This window comes from Lynx canadensis, chromosome B2, assembly GCF_007474595.2.
Source record: "Lynx canadensis isolate LIC74 chromosome B2, mLynCan4.pri.v2, whole genome shotgun sequence".
Taxonomy (NCBI): Eukaryota; Metazoa; Chordata; class Mammalia; order Carnivora; family Felidae; genus Lynx; species Lynx canadensis.
In genome coordinates this window covers 87,309,994-87,333,836 of record NC_044307.1, presented here as the reverse complement: position 1 = coordinate 87,333,836, position 23,843 = coordinate 87,309,994, and the positions used below count along the sequence as shown (strand labels likewise).

The following is a 23,843-nucleotide window of genomic DNA, read 5'->3' as shown; positions in this document are numbered from 1 at the left end:
TATTTCTTTGCTGCATTTTTGTCTGTGTTGGCCGGTTCCCTTTTGATTATCCATTTTTTAAAATGTATGGATTCATCACTGGGAGACAAGGAAGCAACACAACTACGTGGGGTATTGTCTGAGCATAAAGTGAGGAAGAGAGGCACAGGGATCCATCACTGACAAACTCTGAAATCAGTGATGTGACTATCACAGCTCATGGTGTACCTGGGTTATTTATGTGCTCATCTGTGGACTGAGGAGCCAGCAGCAAATTTGTACTTTATGCGATTACTCACAGCTGATACACGCTGGTAACTCAAAACATGAACCATGTTGTTGGGGGGCTGGTGTCATCAACTAAACTGTGTAACTGAAATCTGTGTCCACAGAAACTATGCAAAGCGAGGACTTCTTGTATAAGCGTATACACGTAACAGTACGCATCGTAAGAAAATGTTTAAAATCATGCACAAAGGAAGAGTAATAAAGCTACATACCAGTATGAGATGACTCATCATCACTATCCTCTTCTTTTCTTCCTTTCTTCTTGATTTTTTTAATTTTGTACTCTCTGGCATTGCCACCACCACCTCCTCTCACACTTCCACTGCCCTCTGGTGGAAGAGGATACTCATTAGTCTTCCCTAACTGAATTACCATTTTTAGAATGATGACACTACATTGTCATATTTAACTTTACAGCAGAACAAGAAAAGCCAAGTAATTAACTTTTAGGTGCTACTTAAGGTTGGAGTTTCTTTATTACGAAGTTTTGTAATTCAGTCAATAAAAAATTAATAAAGTACGAAATCTGTTGAACTTGAGCAATTCAGAGAGCCTACCTGCTCTAAATACAGTCTCTCCTTCCTTCTCCAAAGACATCTTTTTCTGTAGCTTTGTCTGGCTTTTTCTTGACCAAACCCATTCCTTTACCTCTTCTTCTACCTTCCCCAAAAGAAATGTGCCCTCATTTGCTCATTTCTGTTACCACAGCCTCATTAATATCTCCATTACAGTATTTCACAAATTTAATTACCCTTGGTTTTGTCTTCTTGGTTGAAAGATTATTACTCATGTTTACAGGAGACATCCTGAGTCTTCCACCACTGAACGAGACAATGAACTCCTTCAGATAGGAAGCATGTCTCACTAATGTTTGTATCCTTGGGGTTAAAGCAATGCTTGACACATTAACAGGTGCTTGATAAATTTTGACCATGAATATTAAATTGGGTAAGTGGAAAAACAGAGTTATCCATCACCCATTGGCCAAATAAAGACTAAAAAATACAAATTATGAGACAAACCAAAACACTGTAAATAAAAGTAATCTTAGTGAGGTATTTCTCTACCGTTACATATTTACGTTTAAAGTATTTATTCAACAAAATAGAATACTTTCTAATAATGGGATTGAAATACTGAAAAATATTTAAAATATGTTTCTTCATAAAAGATTTCATTTTTCAATAAAGTAAAATGACATATAAACTACAGATCTTTTTCTAAATCCTAAGTACAATTCCTTTAAATTTCATCAAGTCCTCTAATTGTAAGTTCTATTATTTTCCCTTGCTTTTGGGATAGAAAAATATAATTTTCGAAACACAAGTCTAAGGTGAATGTAATTTTTACATTTGGTAATAAATTTCTTATTAGGGAAGACATATATTTGACATTGTTCCATGCACTATACCTAAACCATTACAACAGGATAGTACTATCACTGAGATGAAGATCAGATAACTCTGAATTTTTAGAAGGAAATAAAACAGACTAGCTATTCTGACATAAGTACAATTAACTGATTAAGGTAAATTTATATCTTCAAATAATATGATAAAATATGCATGGCTGTGATACTACTATGATTTATGGGAATAATTTACTTGTCTATTTCCCCCAGAAGAATACAGAGAAATTTCAAAGTATCAAATTGAAAGATTTTGTAGTAAAAGGTTTTTGAAAAGAAACAATCTCAAAGAAATAGAAGTGTGTTCTCACAAATAAAAATTGAAGTTTTTATAACACATCTTCATTATAGTTGGTATTTATTAATGAAACATGTTGAATATCTAATTTCATTAACCTTGATACAGTGCTAGTAAAATTATTTCTACTATATAAAGTATAGAAAATACATGTGCACCTAGAATAATTTCCATTGGCTTTTAATTAAAAAAAATGAAAGAAATAGTATCTCCTTGGGAAATTTATTCATTCAATATTTTATGAGCACCTAAAATACACCAACAAGTGTTCTAAAGACTAGGGAAACAACAATATATGAGATGGACAAGGCTTCCAAACAATAAAACGCATTACAGTGATAAAAGTGATGCAAAAAAACCAGGAGATAATATGATGGAGAGTGACCATGTCTACTATTCCAGGTGGTTAGGGAGGCCTCTCTGAGGAACTGACATTTGAAGTGGAGTTCTGAATGATGAGAAATCAGTTCCCTGATTAGGGAGAGAACATTCAGGTGGAAGGAAGAGCTAGTGGTAACCACAAACTTGCCAAATTTTGAGATTCAAGAAAAAAGGCTACCGGGGTAGAACATAAAGGGTGAGGGAGTGAACAATGGAAGATGGCCAGGTCATGAAAATCATTTAGTTCTGACAAAATAAGAAAGAGTAAGTAATCACTAATATTTCCATTTTCATCATCAAAATTTAATTCATTAGCAAAAGATTTGGTTAATATTAGCAGTAAAGGTAAATCAACCAAATAAAAGAGCTTTCAAAGGGTCTAATAAATGCAGAGTTCACTGCAACTTGTAAAAAACTCATCTTTGAATCTTCTTGATTAATAATAATTTATTACCTGTTGCTTTTCTCCTTCGTTCATCTTTTTTATCCTTTTTACTTGTGTTAATGCTTTCTAAAATGGAGACTTGTTTCAGATCTTCTTCAGTGATTAAATGAACAGGATCATTTTTCATTTCCTGAAATAAAACATGCTTTTCTTGGTAAGCAAAAATATATGGTATTACCAAAAACATAAAAGTTATTTATATAGTCAATCATTATTACTCATCCTGATTATTCTTGTTTGATTTCATTGCTAAGAACTATAGAGCTCTGTCCAACAGCTGACACTCTGAGGTGGTCCCTCCTTGCCAAAGATCAGTCTCTTCCCTTGCAGTTCCTGGCTCTTTGAATGTGTCATCAGCTAATAAGAAATCCTATCTGGTCACTGAAGAATTGATCTCACAACATCAGATGGAATTTGGCTTGTTCAGCCGATTTGGCTTTTTTATTTTTATTTATTTAAAAAAAATTTTTTTTACATTTATTTATTTTTGAGAAACAGAGTGAGACAAAGCGTGAGTGGGGGAGGGGCAGAGAGAGAAGGAGACACAGAATCCGAAGCAGTCCAGGCTATGAGCACAGAGCCTGATGCGGGGCTCAAACCCACAAACTGTGAGATCATGACCTGAGCTGAAGTCAGACGCTCAATCGACTGAGCTACCCAGGCACCCCGCTTTTTTATTTTTTTAACCAATGCTTCATAGGTGGCCCTTGCTCTTTTTCTTTTTGAGGCTCCCAACTCCAATGCCACTTGGATACCTAAGTTTACTACAAAGATTAACAAAATCTACACTCCCAACCCTAACATAATGACCATGTATGAGTTGCACATTTAGTCATTTAAACTGTTTTTTCCTCTGGACTCATTCTTTACCTCTGCTTTTTTAAGAAATATGTTCAGAATAATGAACTATTTATTTCCAAGTTCAGAAACTGTTTTTCATTATGGGACAGGGCTCTAAATTTGTAGCGACAAAAGTACATTTATTTTCATGTGAAAAATGGTATTTCCCTTTTGGTTTCCTGAAGAAAAATGTTTAGGATGTTACAGTTCAAACAACAGAATCACCTTTTTTTCCTGAAGTTATTTTTGTAGTTGGAGGGAGGAGCAGGAAGAAAGAAAAATTGATGACCATGTTTTTATTTTAATAAAAGATCATAAATAATAATGTAGCCATCTAGCAACTGGTAGCTAATATATACCAGAAATTTTGTATACATCCCTCCTTTATTTACATTTATTTTTAAGAAATGAACCACCATCATCTTTTTTTTTGAAGATATGGAAGCAGAAGGTCTATTTGTCCAAAGTCAAACAGAGAGTAAACAAGTTGAGATTGGAATTCAGGTTTACTGTTGTCAATCCTATGTACTTTTACTCTTCAATGCTGCTTTATTAGCGGGCAAGTCATAGAAAATTATCGTTTTTTTAAAACTACTGGGGTGCCTGGGTGGCTCAGTCGGTTAAGTGTCCGACTTCGGCTCAGGTTATGATCTCACGGTTTGTGAGTTCGAGCCCCACGTTGGGCTCTGTGCTGACAGCTCAGAGCCTGCAGCCTGCTTCGTATTCTGTGTCTCCCTCTCTCTCTGCCCTCTCCCACTCATTCTCTCTCTCTCTCTCTCTCGCAAAAATAAATAAACATTAAAAAAAATTAAAACTATTAAAGAGCTTAAAAGGAATACAGATGAATACAAATTATTTATATATTTAATAAGCTCTCATGAATTTATTAACAGTCTAAGATAAATGGGCTTGTTCTACCTGTCCGTGAGCAGGCTTTATAAGTTGATGGTATTGCTAACTAGAAACACGACCTGAATATTCGTTAAAGCAGACCTGGCAGGACCTCTGCTTCTTGACAGCACTTGCTCTGAAGAACTAATCAATTTTGATAGCAACAATTTCTTTCCTCAGTAAGTTACCCCATTTGTGCATCCTGAATAGGTAAAATTAATAAGGCTCTGCTAGATTTAGTAAATATATAGTGTAGTGATTGATGGATACACTGTATACTTGTGCATTTAATCCACAGATAACGTTTTTGTGGATTTTAACGTTGGATCAATACCCTTAGGTGACTTAATTGTGAAGTGTATGATTTAGATGATTTCAATTTATAAAATCAGCTCCCTAAGTTCCAACATACATGTCCTGATGGGAATGAAGAAGGGGAAAACAAATCGAGGAGAAGAGATAAAAAGGAGTAATACATTAAAGGGAAATGAACAGTGTTCATTCCTGGGTACATACTGCTTACCCCATTTTTCAGAAGATGTCAGATGAGTCTAATGTGAAAGTACCGTTAAGATTAGCAGGGGAAAGGAAATCTGGCATACCTTTTCAGCTTTTTGGTGCATCAGTTCACTGAACAGTTCTGTGCAGTTATTTATGAATTTTTCGCTGACTACAACAGTGTCGCTAAAGACTACAGCTGAAGCCTGCTTGCTGAATGCTCTCATCACCTGTTGAAGCAACATTGCAGCATCTTCGACTGATAAAGAACTGGGTAACAGAGGCTAGAATAAGAAAAAGAATGAAAACAAATATAAATATAATATCATACATATAAACCATTTGTTACATATATGCTCTCCCTAGGTGACTTCAAGTCCAGTGGCCTTCAGAACCATCTCTATGCTGATAACCTCCCAAATTATATTTCTGCTTTCATCATCCCTCTGAGCTCTGGAGGTCTATGTCCTACAACTTCCCTAACCTCTCCGCTCATAGGTCTAATAGGCATCTCAAATTTCACATATCCAGAACAACACTGATTGCAGCTGCCACCCCTAGACTCCCAGCTCCTATCCACCTTTCTCCATCATCTCCCCCTCTCAATTAATGGTACTGTTCTCCACTCAGGTGATCAGGCCCCAAACTTTCATGTCACACTCAGTTCCTCTCATAAACCCGCAAACAATTCACCATCAAGTCCTGATACCTTTACCTCCAAAACAGGTTTCTTCTTAGCTCTTTGATGGTCTAAAATTATCATTTTCATTAACTATCTCCCTCTAGGAAACTTTTCTGGACACCACATTCCCAGCAGGTAAAATGGTTTCTGGTACATAAATAGTACTTACTAAAATCTTTTGAATGAATAAACAAACACTTATATCTGGAATCTTTGGAAACTTGTATATTCAAAACAAGGAATTTTCTGCTTTATAAAGAGAATCTGGGCGTTGACGAGTAAATAATGGATTGGCCTCATTTCTTTCTCTTCACCCACTCTTATCTTTTCGGCATAATAAAGGCAGGTCAATACTAAACACTGAAGTAAAACAGTATCAGGGCTAAAGCAGCTCATGTTAATACATGAGCAAAGGCTAATGAATGGATAAAGGATACAACAAATGCTACATTAATGCCTGATGCCAGTAAAGCTGTAAATGCTTAGATAAGACTGTGAGAAATCTCAACAATTTCTGTATGGCAAGACTGATATGAGTGTCATATTGTTTGCTTGTTTGTTTTGAGATTTATGGAATTCTGGATGTTGTCTATCCATATATAAAAGGTCATTCTACCTCAAAAGCTATAAAGTCTTTAAGCAAGATTGAGGTAGTTTTTGCTATAACAATGATTGCTAGAATTTGGCTATAAAGCCAAGACTACTTTTATGTATCCTAATACTTAAAATGGCCACATACTAGTGAATATCAGTTGTCCCTGGTTTAAAGAAAAATTAACAAGAAAATGATAAAACGTACTGCAATATCAACCCATGTTCCAGAGCTGATGGCTTCCTCTACTGATGCTTCCACTTGATCTACAAGTCCTTGACCAACACAAGCTGCTTTCAAAAACAAGAGTTGTGTAGTCTTGTATCTTTTCTTTATGTAGCTCACAGCATCTGGGATTCCAAGTCTGGACAAAGCATCAAATTCTAGATATAAATCACAAATAGAATTAGAAAAGAATTCATTGGAATATAACTGTCATTCACACCTTTTAAAAATCTTAGAACGAATTAAGTTCTTCCAACACCTATTCTTTGTGAATGCACTATATTCTATTTTTCTTTTTTTTAAAGAATAAAGCATAGAAATGTACCACAGCCTATTCCCTGGTTAGGCTACCTTCCCAAATTTTTATTACTAAACGTATCTGTAGAAAAATTAGTTCAAATTCTTCCTCCATCCCAGCTATGTCACTCCCTCTCCAACTGAGGGGTCAAAAGGAAACATGAGAACTACAGAGCAATAAAGTAGAAATGGGGCTTAAGAGAAATGTAATAATTTAAGTTAAGAAACAAAAAAGCAATTTATTTTGCTTATTATAGTAACTAAAGGAATCAGACAATTTAGGACAAAGTAATTCTCTATTCTAAACTAGTAAGGGATTTAGCATATAAAACAAAAGTTAAAAAAAAAAAAACAACTTCAGTTTACAGCCATTAAAGTTATTGGAGATAGCTACTGTTCTCTTTATCCCCAAATAATCATATTTCAGTAAATTAATTATAACGAAGTTCTAACCCAAGTTCATGGTTGAAGAAACAAAAGTACATTACAGAAAGCCAAGAAAACATAAGTGCAGCCTAGTATTCTAGCATACATTTAAATCGCTTGAACATTAATGTCTTATAGGTTTATCACTGAGAAAGGAACTGAACTCTTACATGATTTGAGTTGGACTATGAAACTGATCAAACTAACTGAGCAATATCTATCTATATATAGTGAGCTACATATTTATGTATGTGTGTGTGTGTATGAGTGTGTGTAATATGTATGTGTATATATATTTGCTAACTGTTTTAATGACTAAATTCAATCTACTTTACCCAAATGACAGAACCCTAGAAACAGAATTAAGAATAATTTCAGGTTTTCTGAAGGAGTGGATGTCTAATAAAAATGAACACTGTAAAGTTGATAGCCAATAAGCCAAGCTGATAGCCAAGATTATGTAATTAAACAACTGGGCAACTTCATAAAATATACTTGAAGGTGTAACAGTATTATATCACTGGAACATTGGGAGCAATCAATACAAGCTTTTGGCCTTTCTATGTTATAACTGCTCAATAACTATGAAATTAAATTCAATTCCAAAATCAACAAAAACCTGCGTATGACTACTTTTATATTCAAAGAAAAACTTTATAATTTGCTGGAAACAGTAAAGTATGTACTCCCAGGACTAATATAATACTAAGAATGTGTGTAGTATTAGTTTTAGTTTCAAAGGAAAAAAGAAACAGTTACCTAGATAGCCATTCTGCCTGAAAAAGGAATCCACCCAAGTACTCTGTGTTCTGGAGTAAATGTCAGGAACAAACACCGCCTTATCCTGTCTCCCACCAACCACAGTACCTCGTAAACGTCCACTATTAACAAGTTCCTCAAGCACAGCTTAACAAAACCAAACAAATAGAAATAAATCAGAGCAGGTATAAATGTCAAAAAGTAAAATACTATTTCACAAGTTAGTTACTCTTACCTTAAAAAAAAGCAACTTAAAGTTTAAATTGCATAAATGAAGACATTATATTTTAGACAAAACTTTCCTGTCATTTATAAGAATATACTGAGGTCATAAATTCAGGACATTCTGGCAGCTAGCTAAAGGTGCTGAACTTGAACTAGTTAATACTAACGTTGAATTTTTTAGTTAGAGTAATTTTGGGGAAAAATCATGCTATTATTTATCTTATGATATGTTTGAGAGTGGATGACTAAATGCTTTGAGAATAATTAATATGCAATCACTGGTGTCACTAAGTTTAATTTTCTCATATTTAGAAAACTCAGCATACATGGACTACATTAGAATAAACTCTGTGAAATAAAGTCATGACAATTTTTATAAATTATTACATTTTGACTGTTTAAATCGAAGCAACACTTGTAGAAGTATAATGCCATGGTTAAGAGGATCAATCTGGATCTAAACACCCTAAGTCTAAACCTCAACTCTGTCACTGACAAAAACCATGCAAGTCATTTAGTTATGCCTCAATTTTCTCAGCCATGAAACAGGGATATAATAACAGGCTCATGGAGTTATTGTTTTCAAATTAAGTGTTTAGAACAGTAGCTGGCATATAATAACTACTCAGTAAATGTCAACTAAATATCATCACAAACACCACTGTCATCAATCATCATCATCATCAAAGGACTGATGCCAGTCTGAGAACTGGATAGCACTGCCATTAACATAAAATAGATGCTTTTTATTTAAACGAGAATATTTAACTAAACATGTTGTTAAAATATCAAAATCCCCTGAAAAAAACAAGCAGATAAGGAGTTACTTCTAAGTGAATCAGCAAGCACAGTCAAAAGATGTCTGGCAAAGAAATGTTTATGAAAATTAGCCTTTCCCAGAAATAAAAATTAGTTTACATATGAATTTCAGGACTGCAATGCTGAGTAAATTAGGGTACATTAGAAAAGTAGATTTTTTCAACACACTGCACACATAATTTTAAATTCTGTGACTATACAACACAAATGTGTGTTAAAGACCAAAGTCAGCAAGTTATCAATTATTATTTGAAGAACTAGACATGATAATGAAACCCCACCAATCTCCAATTAGATTCCAATTATGTTACATTTTAAATTTCTCTTAAAATATTTAACTCCACATGCTGAAAAATATAGTGAATGAAAATTATGTTTTGGTTTTATACATGAATTTCTTTTCCATTCTTCATTTTAATTCTTCTATTTGCACAGATACCTGAGCTGAAAGATTATGTCATTGTTTTTAAAAATTATTCCAGCAAAGCTTTAAAAACACCCCTTCTGATAAGAGCTTCACAAACACACACATAATACAGGTAATGAACCAAGACTATTTTGGAGATATTACAATGCTGTCTGAATGCTAAAAATATATTTTTATTGGTATTATTATCTTTGTAAAAATTTTTTACTTTTTATTTTAAAAATCATTCATTCATTCATTCATTCATTTTTTGGTAAGTTCTATGCCTAATGTGGGGCTTGAACTCATGACCCTGAGATCAAGAGTCACATGTTCTAATGACTAAGGCAGCCTGACACCTCTATAAAAATTTTTTAGACAAATATTATTTACTTTCATGTTACAAAATATAGTAAAAATCTGTAAGAAACAAAGTGAAAATTATTCTTAATCCTACAATTTTAAATCTTTATGAATGTATATGCGTAGCAGTATTCTACACACACACACACTTTTTTTTTTTTCATTTCACTCCTCTGGAGGTAAGCCAACACTAAATGTTTGATGGATATAACAGATAGATATGTACATGAAAATTGGTATATTTCAACTAGAAATATTTCAGTTATGTAAGTTTTAACATTAGTGGAAGTAAAAATATGAAAAATTAGTACGTTTTACAGTAATAGTCTAATAAGCAGCTAATTAAGTGACATATAATTTAAAGTAAACTCACAGTAAAGCAGCTGCTCTTGAAATCCATATTTTGAAATGAGAGAATTCACTGCTGTAGGCCTTTACGAAAAGAAAGAAAAAGAACTTCTTACTCATTATACAGTTACACATATTTATGAATTAAAAAAATAACTAGGATAACGAGTTTATGAATAACACCAATTAATATAAATTTTTTTTAATGTTTATTTATTTTTGAGACAGAGAGACAGAGGATGAGCAGGGGAGAGGCAGAGAGAGAGGGAGACACAGAATCCAAAGCAGGCTCCAGTTTCCAAGCTGTCAGCACCGAGCCTGACTCAGGACTTGAACTCATGAACCATGAAATCATGACCTAAGCTGAAGTCAGACGCTTAGCCAACTGAGCCACCCAGGCACCCCAAACACCGATTAATGTGAAAGACAAAAATAACACCACATTTTACATCCTTAATCAGAATTACACTACTGAAGTTCCAGGGGGAACTGATCTGTCTCCACAATTCAGGATCAATTTACTTTCTTACCAACTTTCCACCTCTGATTTAGTGATACTTGATCTGCCTTTACTTTGTTTTCTTCATTCTATTCTTTCTCTCTGGGAGGCTCTTTCCCCACCTGGGAATAGTCAAGTGAATGTTACAGGATTCTGCTTTTGAAGAAAAATGAAATCTTGTATGTAATGAAAGGAATTTGGAATGAAATACTCCTAGATTAGGTGGATCACTAGGAGGGATCCACTTAAAATGTTCCTTTTTGCTTATCACTATTTTCTATAATGACTACATATGTCTTTTTAAAGAAAAAAAACATTTAATGAGGTATAATTTACGTATCATAAATCCCATCAATTTTACACAATTAAGTCATTTTAATAAATTTATAAAGTTGAGGAACAATCACTAATAGTTCTCGAGTCTTAAAATGTTTCCATCACCCAAAAAGTTTTATTATAGATATCTGTAGTTAATTCCTGCTTTCACCCCTAGTCTTAGAGAAACTGATCTGCTTTTGGCCTCTATAAATTTGCCTTTGTAGAAATTTCACATAGATGGAATCTATATGTGGTCTTTTATGTCTGGTTTCTTTCACTGAGCATGGTTTTGAGGTTTGTACATTATGGAGCATGAATCAGTATTCATTCCTTTTTAATGATGAATAGCATTCCACTGTATGGAGATACCACATTTTGTTTATCCATCCATCAGTTGATGGACATTTGGATTATTTCCAGTTTGGGGCTATTATGAATAATGCCACTATGAACATTTGTGTTCATGTCTTTGTGTGGGCATATCTCTTCATTTCTTTTGGGTAGATCCCTGTGAGTCCTTTTCTTTTATAGTAATTATCTTTTAAATAAGGGAAAATATAAAGAAAATGACCTAGACTTTCTTTTTTCTGACTTTATATATTTTCCCTGTTTAAGTCAATTATGCCTGTGTTCTGGTTTGGGTTTAGTCTATGTTTTTATTTTTATGCATATAATTAAGAGACTTTTAAGTTATTCCAAGTAACTCAATCATCTATTGTTGATTATTCAAGATGTTATAAATTTTCTCTATGACAAACTGGGAGAGCAAAAACATTTGTCTGAATATTGAATTGATATTTAAAACCCCTATGTTTGGGAATTTTTGACTAAATCATTATTTTTACCAAATTCTTATGTAGGTTAATTTGTTTTTCATTAAATTGCTTTACCCTACTTTTTCAGCTAAATTATCTACAATCCCTAAACCAATTAGGTCCATTTAGGTGCTCAGTGAAGTTTGCTCTCCTCTGTTTATAATCATTACAACTTTCTCATGTTTTGTTTTTTTGTGTGTCTTCTGTTCCCTTCCACCTGAACACATCCCTACAAAAATGTAGAGGGCTCCTGGAAGGACTTTATCTTAAAATTTCTGGGCTCATAACATATTGTGGGTGTTCAGTAAATGTTTAATCGAATTTCACATAATTGCTAGCTTTTTTTTGTACACTAAAACTTAGCTGTTGAATTTCTATTTCAATTTGGAATACAATGTAGTTTGGTATACCTACATATCTCGCTCTTATAATTATTTCCTACTCTTCTTTCTGGCTATCTATAACAACAACAAAAACCTTTTTTAAATCAGAGATGGAGGTGTTTTCTCTGAAGTTAGACCAGGAAAGTGGGGTAGTTCCTTATATTTGAGAGACAAATATGACAATATGGTACCTTAAGTGGAACTATCTGGAAGCCACAGAGCCTAGCAACATCTTTTAAGGCTCAGAATTTATTTTTCTCTCATGGTTTGATAATGCCTCTACACAGAGAAACTCAAGGCTAGTATGAGTCAGAAAAAATATTATTTGCTGAACCTGATGATAACTACACTCACCACAATACTTAGCCAAAGAAAAAAGATAAATGTTTGTCAATAAGGAAATATAATTTAAGTATTTTTAAAAATGTTTAGTTATTTATTTGAGAGAGAAAGAGAGCATGCACATGCACACAAGCAGGGGAGGGCAGAGAGAGAGAGGGAGAGAGAGAGGGAGAGAGAGAGAGAGAGCGCATCCCAAGGAGGCTCTGTGTTGTCAGCATACCCCCCTCCCCCAGCATGGGTCTTGATCTCACAAATCACAAGGTCATGACCCTGAGGTGAAATCAAGAGTCAGACACTTAACCAACTGAGCTACCCAGGTGTCCCTATATTTTTAATTTTTTAATTTTCTGACCAAGTAATATATATAAAGAGCACAAAAGTTACAAAACTGAAGCCCCCTCCATTTTTATCACTCAGCTACCCAGTTCTTTTCCCAGAAACAACTACTGTTACCAGTTTCTTGTGTTAGGAGGGTGATTTGGTGCAAGCTGTCATAGCCTGTATGGAGAAAGGAGAGCATCCACATAAGGAAGAGAGGTGTAGCAGCAGTGGGAGCTCAATCACATAAAGGGGAATTAATTAAATAAGTAAACATATCTGACCCTTGAACAACGTGGATTTGATCTGCATGGGTCCATCTTATACATGATTTTATATACACACACACACACACACACACATATATATGACAGTACTATAAGTGTATTTTCTCTTATGATTTTCTTAATATTTTGTTTTCTCTAGCTTACTTCACCATAAGAATATGGTATATAATACACAAAACATACAAAAGATGCATTACTCAACTATTTGTCATTGCATTGGTACGGTTTCTGGTAAACAGTAGGCTGTTAATAGTTAAGTTTTTGGGGGGGGTCAAAAGTTATTTGCAGATTTTCAACTGCAATGTGGGTGGGGGGTAGATGCCCCTAACGTCTGCATTGTTCAAGGATCGACTGTATATTAAGAATAATGGGAGCTACATTTCTCATGGTCAAAGAAGGGAGTTGCAAATATGGAAAAGGAGACAACTAGAACAAAACTAATGGAGGTTTGGAAGGGAACTGGGAATATCAGTGTGAACTCATGGTTTTTGATAAACATATAGATATAGAGAGGGGTGTATACACATGTGCATGTGCATCCCTTAACTTGTCTGCTGAGAGGGCTTGGGAGCAGTGACAAACAAACAGCAATAAGCAATTTAGTGTCCAGATCTGTAAATAGTACACTAAAAAGACCTAGGGTTCTTTGGGGAAATGGCTGATTCCAGGGATGGGACAAGGAAAATATGAACTGAGCCTTTCTGTTGTACCAGAAAGAAATGCTCCAAGAATGATGGAGACATATTAAAGGACACAGAGTACAGCCTGAAGCATGGGCCAATAGCTAAATCAGAGCCCATTAAAAAATATCTAAGTAATGATAATTATAAATTTTAATCCAATGAATAAAACAGGGAGCCAGGAGTCCATAGTGATTTATAGAAATAAATAAACTGAAAGTTTGATAAAAAAGAGGATCACTTACCTGATCTCAAACTGCCCTCCCCAAAAATACTTAATTATAAGGGAAAAACAAGTATTTTTATGAAAAGCCTAACAGATATCTGCTTATTAAGAAGTTATAATGTACATCATCAGTAACTACAAAATCTATACTGTTTACCACCTGATAGGATTCAATGACAAGAACACACAATTACTTCAGTTATACTCCTGTCAAAGATGCATAACCTGAATATCAGAATGAAAAAATAGCAAACAAAACTGAACATTTTACAAAATAAGTGGCCTGTGGTCTTCAAATTGTCAAGGTCACCAAAGTAAAAAAAAAGACCAGGTAAGTGTTCCAGATTGAAGGTGACTAAGGAGACATGACAATCAAATGCAATGTGTGATTCTGAACTGGATCCTTCACTATAAAGGATATTATTGAAAAAACTGGTAAAACATGAATGAGATCCAAGGAGTGGATGGTAGTAATGTACCAATGTCAATATTTTGATGTTTGTATTACAGTTATGCGATTGTACAGGACAATGCCCTTATTTTAGGACACACAGACTAGAGTATTTGTGGTGTTGGGACACTCTGTCAGGAACTTCCTGTCAAACAGGACAGAAAAAAAAGGTTCTCTTGTAATTTTTCTGTAATTGTGAGATGATTAAAAAAAAAATGGTTGCATTAAATTGCAAGCTCTGTCCTCTAACCTAGTCTTTTATACCAGTGCCTTAAATGTATTAAGTACTCAAAAATGCTGTGATTTGCTGAATGACAAAAATAAATCACTGTGACTGCCATGTAAAAAAAAAATGTGCTGGAAGGTAATGAGAGAAGAAGGGAGACTGATTAGAAAGCTACTAAAATAGTCCAGTTAAAAAAATGGACTAAAGTGGGAGGAATGGTCATAGATAGGGAAAGTATATAAATATTTAGAATACAGAATTCAAAAGCCTTTGTGTTCTGAAAAAGGGGGCGATGAACAAAGGATGATGTAAAGGAGCACTCCCAGGTTTGTGGCAAAACCAACTGATAATAACATTTACTAGTAAAATGGAAACAAAAGTGGAAGAATAAATTCAGGTGGTGTGGGGTGGGGTAGCTCAGTGATAGTGAGTTATTTTAAATATGCTGAATTAGAGGGACTTCTAAAATATTTCAATACAGATGTGGGGTGGGTAATAGAAGTCTGAAATTTAAAAGAAAGGTAGGGCACCTGGGTGGCTCAGTAGGTTAAGCATCCAACTCTTGATTTTGACTCAGGTCATGATCTCATGGCTAGTGAGTTCAAGCGCAATGCTACTCTGATAGTGTGGAGCCTGCTTGGGATTCTGTCTCTCCCTTTCTCTCTGCCCCTCCCACACACAGACTCTCTCTCTCTCTCTCTCAAAATAAATAAATAACTTAAAAACAGAAAGGTAAAGTCACCTAGGAAGACAATGATGGACTAAGAAGAAAACATGGCCTGAAACAAAACTTTAAAGGGTAGAGAAAGGAGAAAGAGACAGAAAAACGTGCCATATAAGGCACAACCAAAGGAGTAAGAAGAAAGCAGTAAAGTGCAGTATTAAAACAACAGCAACAAAAGGAATGACAACATTTCAAGAAAGAAAGAAGGAAGAGGTAACTGGAATTAAATGGTGCTGCAAAGTCAAGTAAAACAAGGGCAGAAAGTATCCACTAGAGTTCATGACATTGACATTATTGCTTTGTAAGTTGGTAGAAGCCAGATGGACGAGTTCAGAAGTGACAGAGATAAGAAAATCGGGATAGTAAATGTAGACATCAACTCTTGAGAAGGTTCACTTTATGGAAACAAACAAAACAAGATGGTAGATGGCGTAGAATATGGGGTTGAGAGAGGTTTGACTGTTTTAAAATGGGAGAAATCTGGACATATTTAAATACTGATGGGATCCAAAAACCACTGAGATACAGTTAATGACACAGGAGAGAGGAGATAATTAAGAATGTAGGTTTTCTTAATTCTATATTAGAGTGTCACTCAGGCTCCAAACATTTCAGAAATTCTCACTTTAGAAAAGTTAAAGTGATTTTGAAATTAACACTGTTATTCATTTGAGCTGTAGAATGTTAAATATTTAGTAAAAAGGGTTCTAAAATCATCTAGCCCCATCTGAGGCTCGAAGGACTTACTTATGTGACTGACTTATCTGCTGCAGCTCACGTGGTTATTACGCAATAGAATGAGGACTTCTTACTTTAAACCGCAAGCTCTTTCCGTATCCCAGGATGACTCTATATACTGATTTGGGTATTCTGCAGACCTGCATCTGGGGTCATGAGGATGATTAAGGTAGGGAGTGGGAGGATGTGGGTTGAAGAGAGTTTGGCTACATTCTGGGGCTCTGGAATCTTCATTCCCAGAAGCTACCTACCCTTCTATATGTCTAAAATCCTAGAGTCCTGAATGAAATTTTAATTAAAAAAAAAAAAAAAAAGAAAAAGAAAAAAGAAAAGAAAAAATACCTGATAGAACAGAAAAAGCAAATCATGATCAATGAAATATAAAAATATACATAATTTATTATTATTATTATTTACTTTGAAAGAGAGAACACGAGCAGGGAAGGGGCAGAGAGAGAGAGAGAGACAGAGAGAATCCAAAGCAGGTTCCATGCTGTCAGCACAGAGCCCACCGTGGGGCTCAAACTCATGAACCATGAGATCATGATCTGAGCTGAAGTCAAAACTTGGATGCTTAAACCAACTAAGCCACCCGGGTGCCCCAAAATACACATACTTTAAAACAGGCTTACCGGGTAATAGCACTGAACAGTCCACGGATGCGTGCTTTATGTCGAGCTACAAAAGCTTCAGTAAATATTACTCCTCTGTTATCAAGATCAATGTGTCCATTAATAATTCTACCTAGTCGCTGCGTTAGTGCCTGAGGGTAAAATGCGAATTTTTATTAATTTGAAAGAACAAAATTCTAAATATACATTTGTATAGCCTTATTAAAGGTACAATGCATGCTGTTGTTGTATTAACCACATGGTTGAGAAATTTCAACAAGCACAAATTTATAGGATGTATAAGCTAAAATGAAGATTTAGGATCTAGGAAACTTCAAAATCTCACAGCAGGGCAAAGAACCGAATGAGTCAAATAGATATGTTAAAAGGCTTAGCTACATGGTAAGAAGGGCTTTTTCTAATGTAAAATAAAATTGAATGATTAATCAATTTTTCTAGATATAAGTAGCCTGAAACATAGACAGTAAGACATATACATGGGTCTTGAAGACTCTATCTGGAGCTGAGTAAAATAAATGAGTATTCACTGAGTAAAATAAATGTTATTCCAAGATTCTGAAACCTAGGCAAACGTAATAACTAAAAAGTTACCTTCTCTGACGCAATTATCAATAAGTTACTTGTGCCCAGAGATCTATACTAGCAGACATGATTTCCTGGTAGCCCCAAGAGAGTATGTCTCCATAGCTACATTATGACTGGGGTCAGGTACATCTGAAATAAGTCTGGACATATTTCACATCCCAAGATAAGTTAAAACTACTCAAGGCAGCCTGGCTGATAGTTTTCTGGTATAAAAAAATGCATTTCAAACCATTTCTTAATGACTTTTTAGAATACTGCCTGTAATATTCAGAAAAACTAGAACTGAAAAATGTTAAGAAACCATATGTATTTCCAAAATGTGTCAACAGCACAGTTTTATATGAAATCATTTGGGGCTGTTCTGATATCTTTAAACAGTGTTCTAAAAATTTATTTTTTGACTTTCTGTGATCAACATATATTTGCTCACTTAAAATAGAACTTAGGCTCCTGATATGCTCTGTAAAACAGATCTGTATTCAAATTGTATTTTAGATGCAATTATAGGAAGTCACTCTCTTAAAATGGGTTAGTAAATCTGTTTGTATTATAAATTAATCTCATGCAATTATGGTTTGGTAAATTTTTGTAAGTTGGATTTTCTTAAAGAGATATATACCTAAAAAGAGATTTGGCTTTTCCCTTATTTATTCCAGTAAATACAAAACAAAACCATCATTTATTGAGTACCTCCATTGTGCCAGACATCTCACTGATATACCATATATATAACCTTATTGAAGTCTATGAAAAAGACAATTATTCCCATTTTAAAGATACGGAAATTCAAGTACAAGAGAGGTGAAATAATTTTCCTAACATTGAATAACTAAACAGTGGCATAAGCAGAATAAAATCAAAGTCTGTTTAACTCCAAAGCACATGCACTTTCTAGTATACAAAATGAATGTCTATAATTCTAAAATGGCAAACTATTTTAAGAACAAAGAAATAATCATTTCTAAATGGTCTGTCTCATCAGAGCCATCAATGTATTGGAAGCATCCCCAAAATATACAACTACATCAATAAACACTTGCAAAAAGTTAATGGTACGAAAGTCTAGTTTTTTTCTTCCAATTAAAATTCTTTATTTATCTGAAAAGACACTAAGCTATTAAGAAAAAGTACCTGTGTCAGAAAGTTTCCAGGAAGATCATAGGTCTTACATAGTTCTGATATGGTGACCTGACCACTTTCTTGCAATTTATCATTTACCTCTTCTGCTAACCGATCCAAATAGTTGCTAATAGTTAAAGAAAAAAAAATTACAATTATTTTCCTCTTTTATGTGCAATAAGGTATGCTCACAAAATAATGAATAAGGTATGTTTAGGTAAACATAAGTCATTATTCATATTCTGAAAATTATTTTTCTTATCAATGTAATTAATGTAAGGTTAACCAAATGATAAATGCTGGGATTTTTTTAACTATGTAAATTCTGCATTTTTCATTAATATTTTTGGAACAAATTTGCTTTCGGAATTAAGATCATAGAGGAAAGATTGTAAGAATTACATTTATGCTGCTTTAATAGAAAAAAAATCAAAGTTTTTATTATTCCCAAGTACTCCATACAATTAAGCACTTACTTTTTTTTGAGAAAGAGAAAGAAAGTGAGTGGGAGAGGGATAGAGGGAGAGGCAGAGAGAGAATCTTAAGCAGGTTCCATGCTCAGCATGGAGCTGAGGCAAGGCTCAAATTCATGACCTTGATATTGTGACCTGAGCCAAAAATGAAGAGTGGGACGCTTAACCGACTGAGCCACCCTGGTGCCCCAAGCACTTACAATTTAAATATAATGATCCTAAAAATGAAAATCAGCACTTGAGTTCTAAATAAAATGCCAAACTGGTCACAATTGTTCTAAATTTAAACACTATGGAAAAAAAAAAAAAAAAGAAACACAAAAAAGTGCTCCTAAATATTGTACTTACTCATCTATCAGTTGTCCCAGAACTAGCTGAACATGCTTTTCTGATTTTACAATGTCACCAATTCTACTTTCAATATGAGTCAGATCCACATTAATTACCTGGAAAAAAAATAAAATTCTATTAGTGATAAGTTCATATTGTTTCTTAAGTTTGAAACTATATATTAGAACATTTTTTTCTATGACTTTTATTTTTATTTTTTTAGTTTATTTATTTTAAGAGATAGTGTGAGGGGGATAGGGGCAAAGAGAGGGAGAGAGAGAATTCCAAGCAGGCTCTGCACTGTCTGCACAGAGCCTGACGTGGGGCTCAAACCCATGATTGGTGAGGTCATGACCTGAGCTGAAACCAAGAATCGACAGAGCCACCCAGGTGCCCCAACCTATCTTTTTAAAAACTTACTTTCTCTTAGATGAATTTCAAATTAATTTGAAATACTGTCAAAAGTCTCAGTCAAATAAAAATTAGAGGTTTATTGCTTATTTACTTTCATTTCTGAACAACTACATTTTCACTTGTTAGCAAAGTTTGCATTAAGAAACTGTATTGTCATATAATAGGCAGGATTTGCACAAGATTTTCCAGCTTCTTGGATATAGTGTAACTTGTTGATGACATGTGCTCTTATATTTTATAAAAATATCTTCTTCTTTTTAAAATATTTCTTTACTCCTTCCATATACTAAACATGAACATTATTTTTCTCCCTAAATACTTAAACCCTGTTACAATGAAAAATCACAACTATGAGTTTACTTGGTAAAGAATAAGCAAATAACTAAGAAAGAAGAATTTATTAAATCAATTCAGTATGTCAGAACTTATTAAATTAATTAAATATATTAGTGTGGGATATAAAACTATTTCTTCACAGATATACAAAATAAGATACCAGTATTAGTGAATTCTTAAGTCATAGTATCAAAAAATTGAGAAAGGAAAAAAATTTATAAATTAAAAATGTACCTGTTGTAGATCAACAATGTTTACTCGACCTTTAAAGAAAAGACATTCATTGACTTTAATTCATGTGTAAGTATACACCAGACAAAAACTGTAAATTTCAATAGATTTACATCTTGGACAGTTGAAGTCCCCTGTCTTCAAAGCACATAAAGCTACAATAATTACCGTTTTCAAAAGCAAACCATTAGCTGAATACATCCTCATGGCTGAAGGCACAGGCAATAATTTATTTTTGAAGTTTCATTTGTCACATTAGGCCAATAACGAACATCAATTGATTGATACACAATTTGGCCAGATCTATGGATTTAAGATGGACTTCCCTGGCAGAATTTATCTATTGTACCAAAGTGATACTGACAATTAAGTTCGGATGAACTCATTTAAAACATTTTTGGAATGAGTAGATTTCCATGTATTGGCAAAAGAAGTCTGTCAAGTATTCCAAATTATAGCTAATATTTTATTAGCAATATGGAGGAAGATGAACCAACACCAAGGGTATATCTGATAACATCTAATGAAGAGCTGTTTTCATAGTTGCTTATATTTTAATCAAAGTGTTCAAATTTGCTCAGTAGTTTGTTCAAATTAAAAAAAAGAAAAAAACTTTTTTATATGCTTATAATTGCATTTCCCATGATATATAGCTATAGCACCATATCGTTTCCTAATCTGCAAATACTTAAAGGTAAGTTTTTTTTTTAAAAGTGGCAGTATAGCTCTGATTTTCAACAATCTACAATCCTTCAAAATCTCTGTTCTCATTTCATAATTACCACCTGATAATAGAGAGCTAAGTACCCTCCCCTGCGTCATGCAATAAATTCATGAACTGTGAATAGGAACAGTTGATTAATTCACACACAGAACACATAACTCATAATAATAAAAGATGCTATTTTGTAAAGTGACGATATTTGACTTCATTTAAATTATATGATCTTTACCTGAAGCTATTAAAAACATTAACGCTGATTTCCATATTAACTATTGAGAAGAATGTCCCACATCCTCCAAATAATTTATTAGTTATGTTTTATAAGTTTTTTCCCTCTTCCAAATAACCAGAAGAAAAAAAACTAAGGAATTACTTACCTCCTCGGACATGTAGCTCATCTCTCATTTCTTTACTAATTTGGGCTGGAGTAATATATTCCTTCCCATCAAGTGTGTGAACTACATCTAGCTGTTTCTGAGCAATCAATTTATTCACAATCTCAATGCAGTTCCGCTCTGACAACCTGAGGAAAACAAGAAGTTTTAAAATGCACTTGATACATTTGGTGCTTAACAAACTTAACAGTGTATGAACTTTTAAAAAAAGTTTGGGTAAAAAGTCACTAAGATCTACATTACAAAATCTGTATCTTTGATTAGTATAACCATACTGATTCAATGTGTTAAAACACACACACACACACACACACACACACACACACCTCTTGGGAGTAAGCAGGTTTACATAAACTTAAATCATGTACCTAACTGGTACAAACCATTCTATTACAGAATTTCAAGTCTGCTCTCTCCTACAGGCCTGCTTGTACCCTTCAAATCTGAATAGAAAAGTTAGCACATATAATTTAGGTAGCACATATAAATTAGGTAGCCCTACTTTTACTTCAATTCCCAGTTTAAGTTCAGTAAAAAAACCAAAACCAAACAAACCGGAATTTTCTTTAAGTGTATAATTGCCTACTACTATTGGTCTGTAGGCAGGGGATATGGCCTAGGAAAACCATGACTGCAACTGTTATCCAAGCTCTTAAGTATGTGCCCTAGTTTGCCCTCAGTACTACAAAATACAGTATTAAGGGATTAAGGTCTTCAAGCCCCATTGGGAACAAAAACATCGAAGTAAGAGATAGTCAATGGATAAAAAAGGATTCTATCAACATTGTTTATGTGTTCTGTAATATTAAAAAGCAGAGTTAGGGTGCCCAGGACACAATCCCGCCAAGGTTGGTGGGTTTGCAAGAAATGTCAGTGTCCGGGAGTTCTTAAAAATGACGGATGGGACCATGGGTCTGGCCTGGCACACTCTCCTGGTGGACAAAAAAGGCAAAATGTTTAAAGTGTCAACACGGCATTTACAAAGTACTGCATTTTGTTGTTGCCTCTCCCTTCCAGCTCATTCTATGTCAGTAAGTGCATAATAATCAATGATGCCATAGGGGGTTGGGTAAATAAGGATCTGAGGGACACTTAAGACAGTGAGAAATCAACAGCTTCAGCCATCAAGAAGGCGGGGCGCGGCAGCACTAGGCTGGGGCATGGCTGGGGGCGGGGGATGGTCCGGGGCGTAGTAGCTTTCGGGTTTCAAAGCTGGGAACTATACTTGGAACTGCAATCCAGGCTCGGGGAGGAAGGTGAGGGCGAAATCGGTGACACAGCCTGGGAAGGTGCGGGGTCCAGAGCCAGGGATCTGCGGCCTCAGATCTCGGCGTGACTACCCAGGGGCTATTTTGGATTCTGCAACGAAAAGGGAGGGTCAGGCACCTCTGTGTGGCCTCGGCGAACTGCGCCCGCTGAAAGTCAGCCGCCAACCGCCTGATCTCCTCCCAGGCGTCCGCCATCCCGGCCCTACTCGCAGAGGCTCCGAAGAACTGCCGACACGTCAGCCTAAAGGAAGCGGGAGCCGAGGCGGAACGGGCCGCGCGGAGGGACAAGAGACTCCTCCCCCGACGCAGATACTGAACGCGCGCGCCCCGCTCCGGCAGGGACGGGCCGGAACAGCCTCAGCCCCGCCCACCTCACGTGGCGGGGAGCGTCCTGCTTGTTGTGAGGCGGAAGGGCCTTGTTTGGGAGCCAGGTGGCTAGGTTCCTGGAATACTGCAGGCGGGATGCAGGGGGGCTCAAGTTAGTAAAGTGTTACTTTAGGTTTTTGTATTGTCAATAGTGTTTCAGAGCAGTGTTGATCAAATTAACTACTTTTATTTTTCTTGTGCCCTTCATTTGTTTTTGGGGGAGGAAAGGGGGAGGATATGTGCCTGTGCCTGCGATTAGTATTTCTTCTTTCCTGGCTATTAAGGAGTAGTCCCTAGTGAATTATGTTAATTTTCATATGGACACAGAGCAATTGTACCTTTTGTGTGACAAATGGGAGACAGTACTGAAGGTAGGTACTCTTTTTTTGCACAAAGATGACGAATTTGGGTACCGTTAAAGGTTGGGAATTGTTTCCTGTTATTCTAGATTTAGAACGTCATTCTTTCCCGTTTCTCCTACAGGGAATATTGGCTCTATCAAGTAATGAAATAGGAACATATGATAATATGCATATATAGCTACCGATGAAGCAAAGGGCACCTTTATTTTGCTTTACTCTGCATTGAAATCAGTAAAAGGTGGGTATTTACTCTGAGGTAATTTACTCTGAAGTACTCATTCTCTATCAGATACCATGGATTACATTGGTTGGTAAGGCAGATATGATCTTGCCATAAACAACTTATAAGTCTAATGAAGCAGATTTTTTTGGTACTTAATATAAACTATAAAAAGTAGAACAATAGGGAAAATATAGCATACCATGTGATC

General features: G+C 35.0%; 1 protein-coding gene across 1 annotated transcript in view; it reads right to left on the bottom strand.

The window, feature by feature from the left end:
- The window catches only part of UFL1 (UFM1 specific ligase 1), a 33,273-nt gene extending 10,321 nt beyond the window's left edge, over window positions 1-22,952 (bottom strand). The window contains exons 1-12 of the mRNA XM_030315995.2: window positions 22,803-22,952; window positions 21,399-21,544; window positions 20,301-20,329; window positions 19,335-19,432; window positions 18,526-18,640; window positions 16,810-16,940; window positions 10,196-10,254; window positions 8,010-8,156; window positions 6,510-6,685; window positions 5,133-5,312; window positions 2,809-2,929; window positions 480-596 (exon numbers count right to left, since the gene is read on the bottom strand). Of these exons, the coding sequence (XP_030171855.1) occupies window positions 480-596; window positions 2,809-2,929; window positions 5,133-5,312; window positions 6,510-6,685; window positions 8,010-8,156; window positions 10,196-10,254; window positions 16,810-16,940; window positions 18,526-18,640; window positions 19,335-19,432; window positions 20,301-20,329; window positions 21,399-21,544; window positions 22,803-22,879 (1,396 nt within the window). The 5' untranslated portion in view covers window positions 22,880-22,952. The remainder of the gene's footprint in view (window positions 1-479; window positions 597-2,808; window positions 2,930-5,132; window positions 5,313-6,509; window positions 6,686-8,009; window positions 8,157-10,195; window positions 10,255-16,809; window positions 16,941-18,525; window positions 18,641-19,334; window positions 19,433-20,300; window positions 20,330-21,398; window positions 21,545-22,802) is intronic.
- Between the last annotated feature and the right edge of the window lie 891 nt (window positions 22,953-23,843).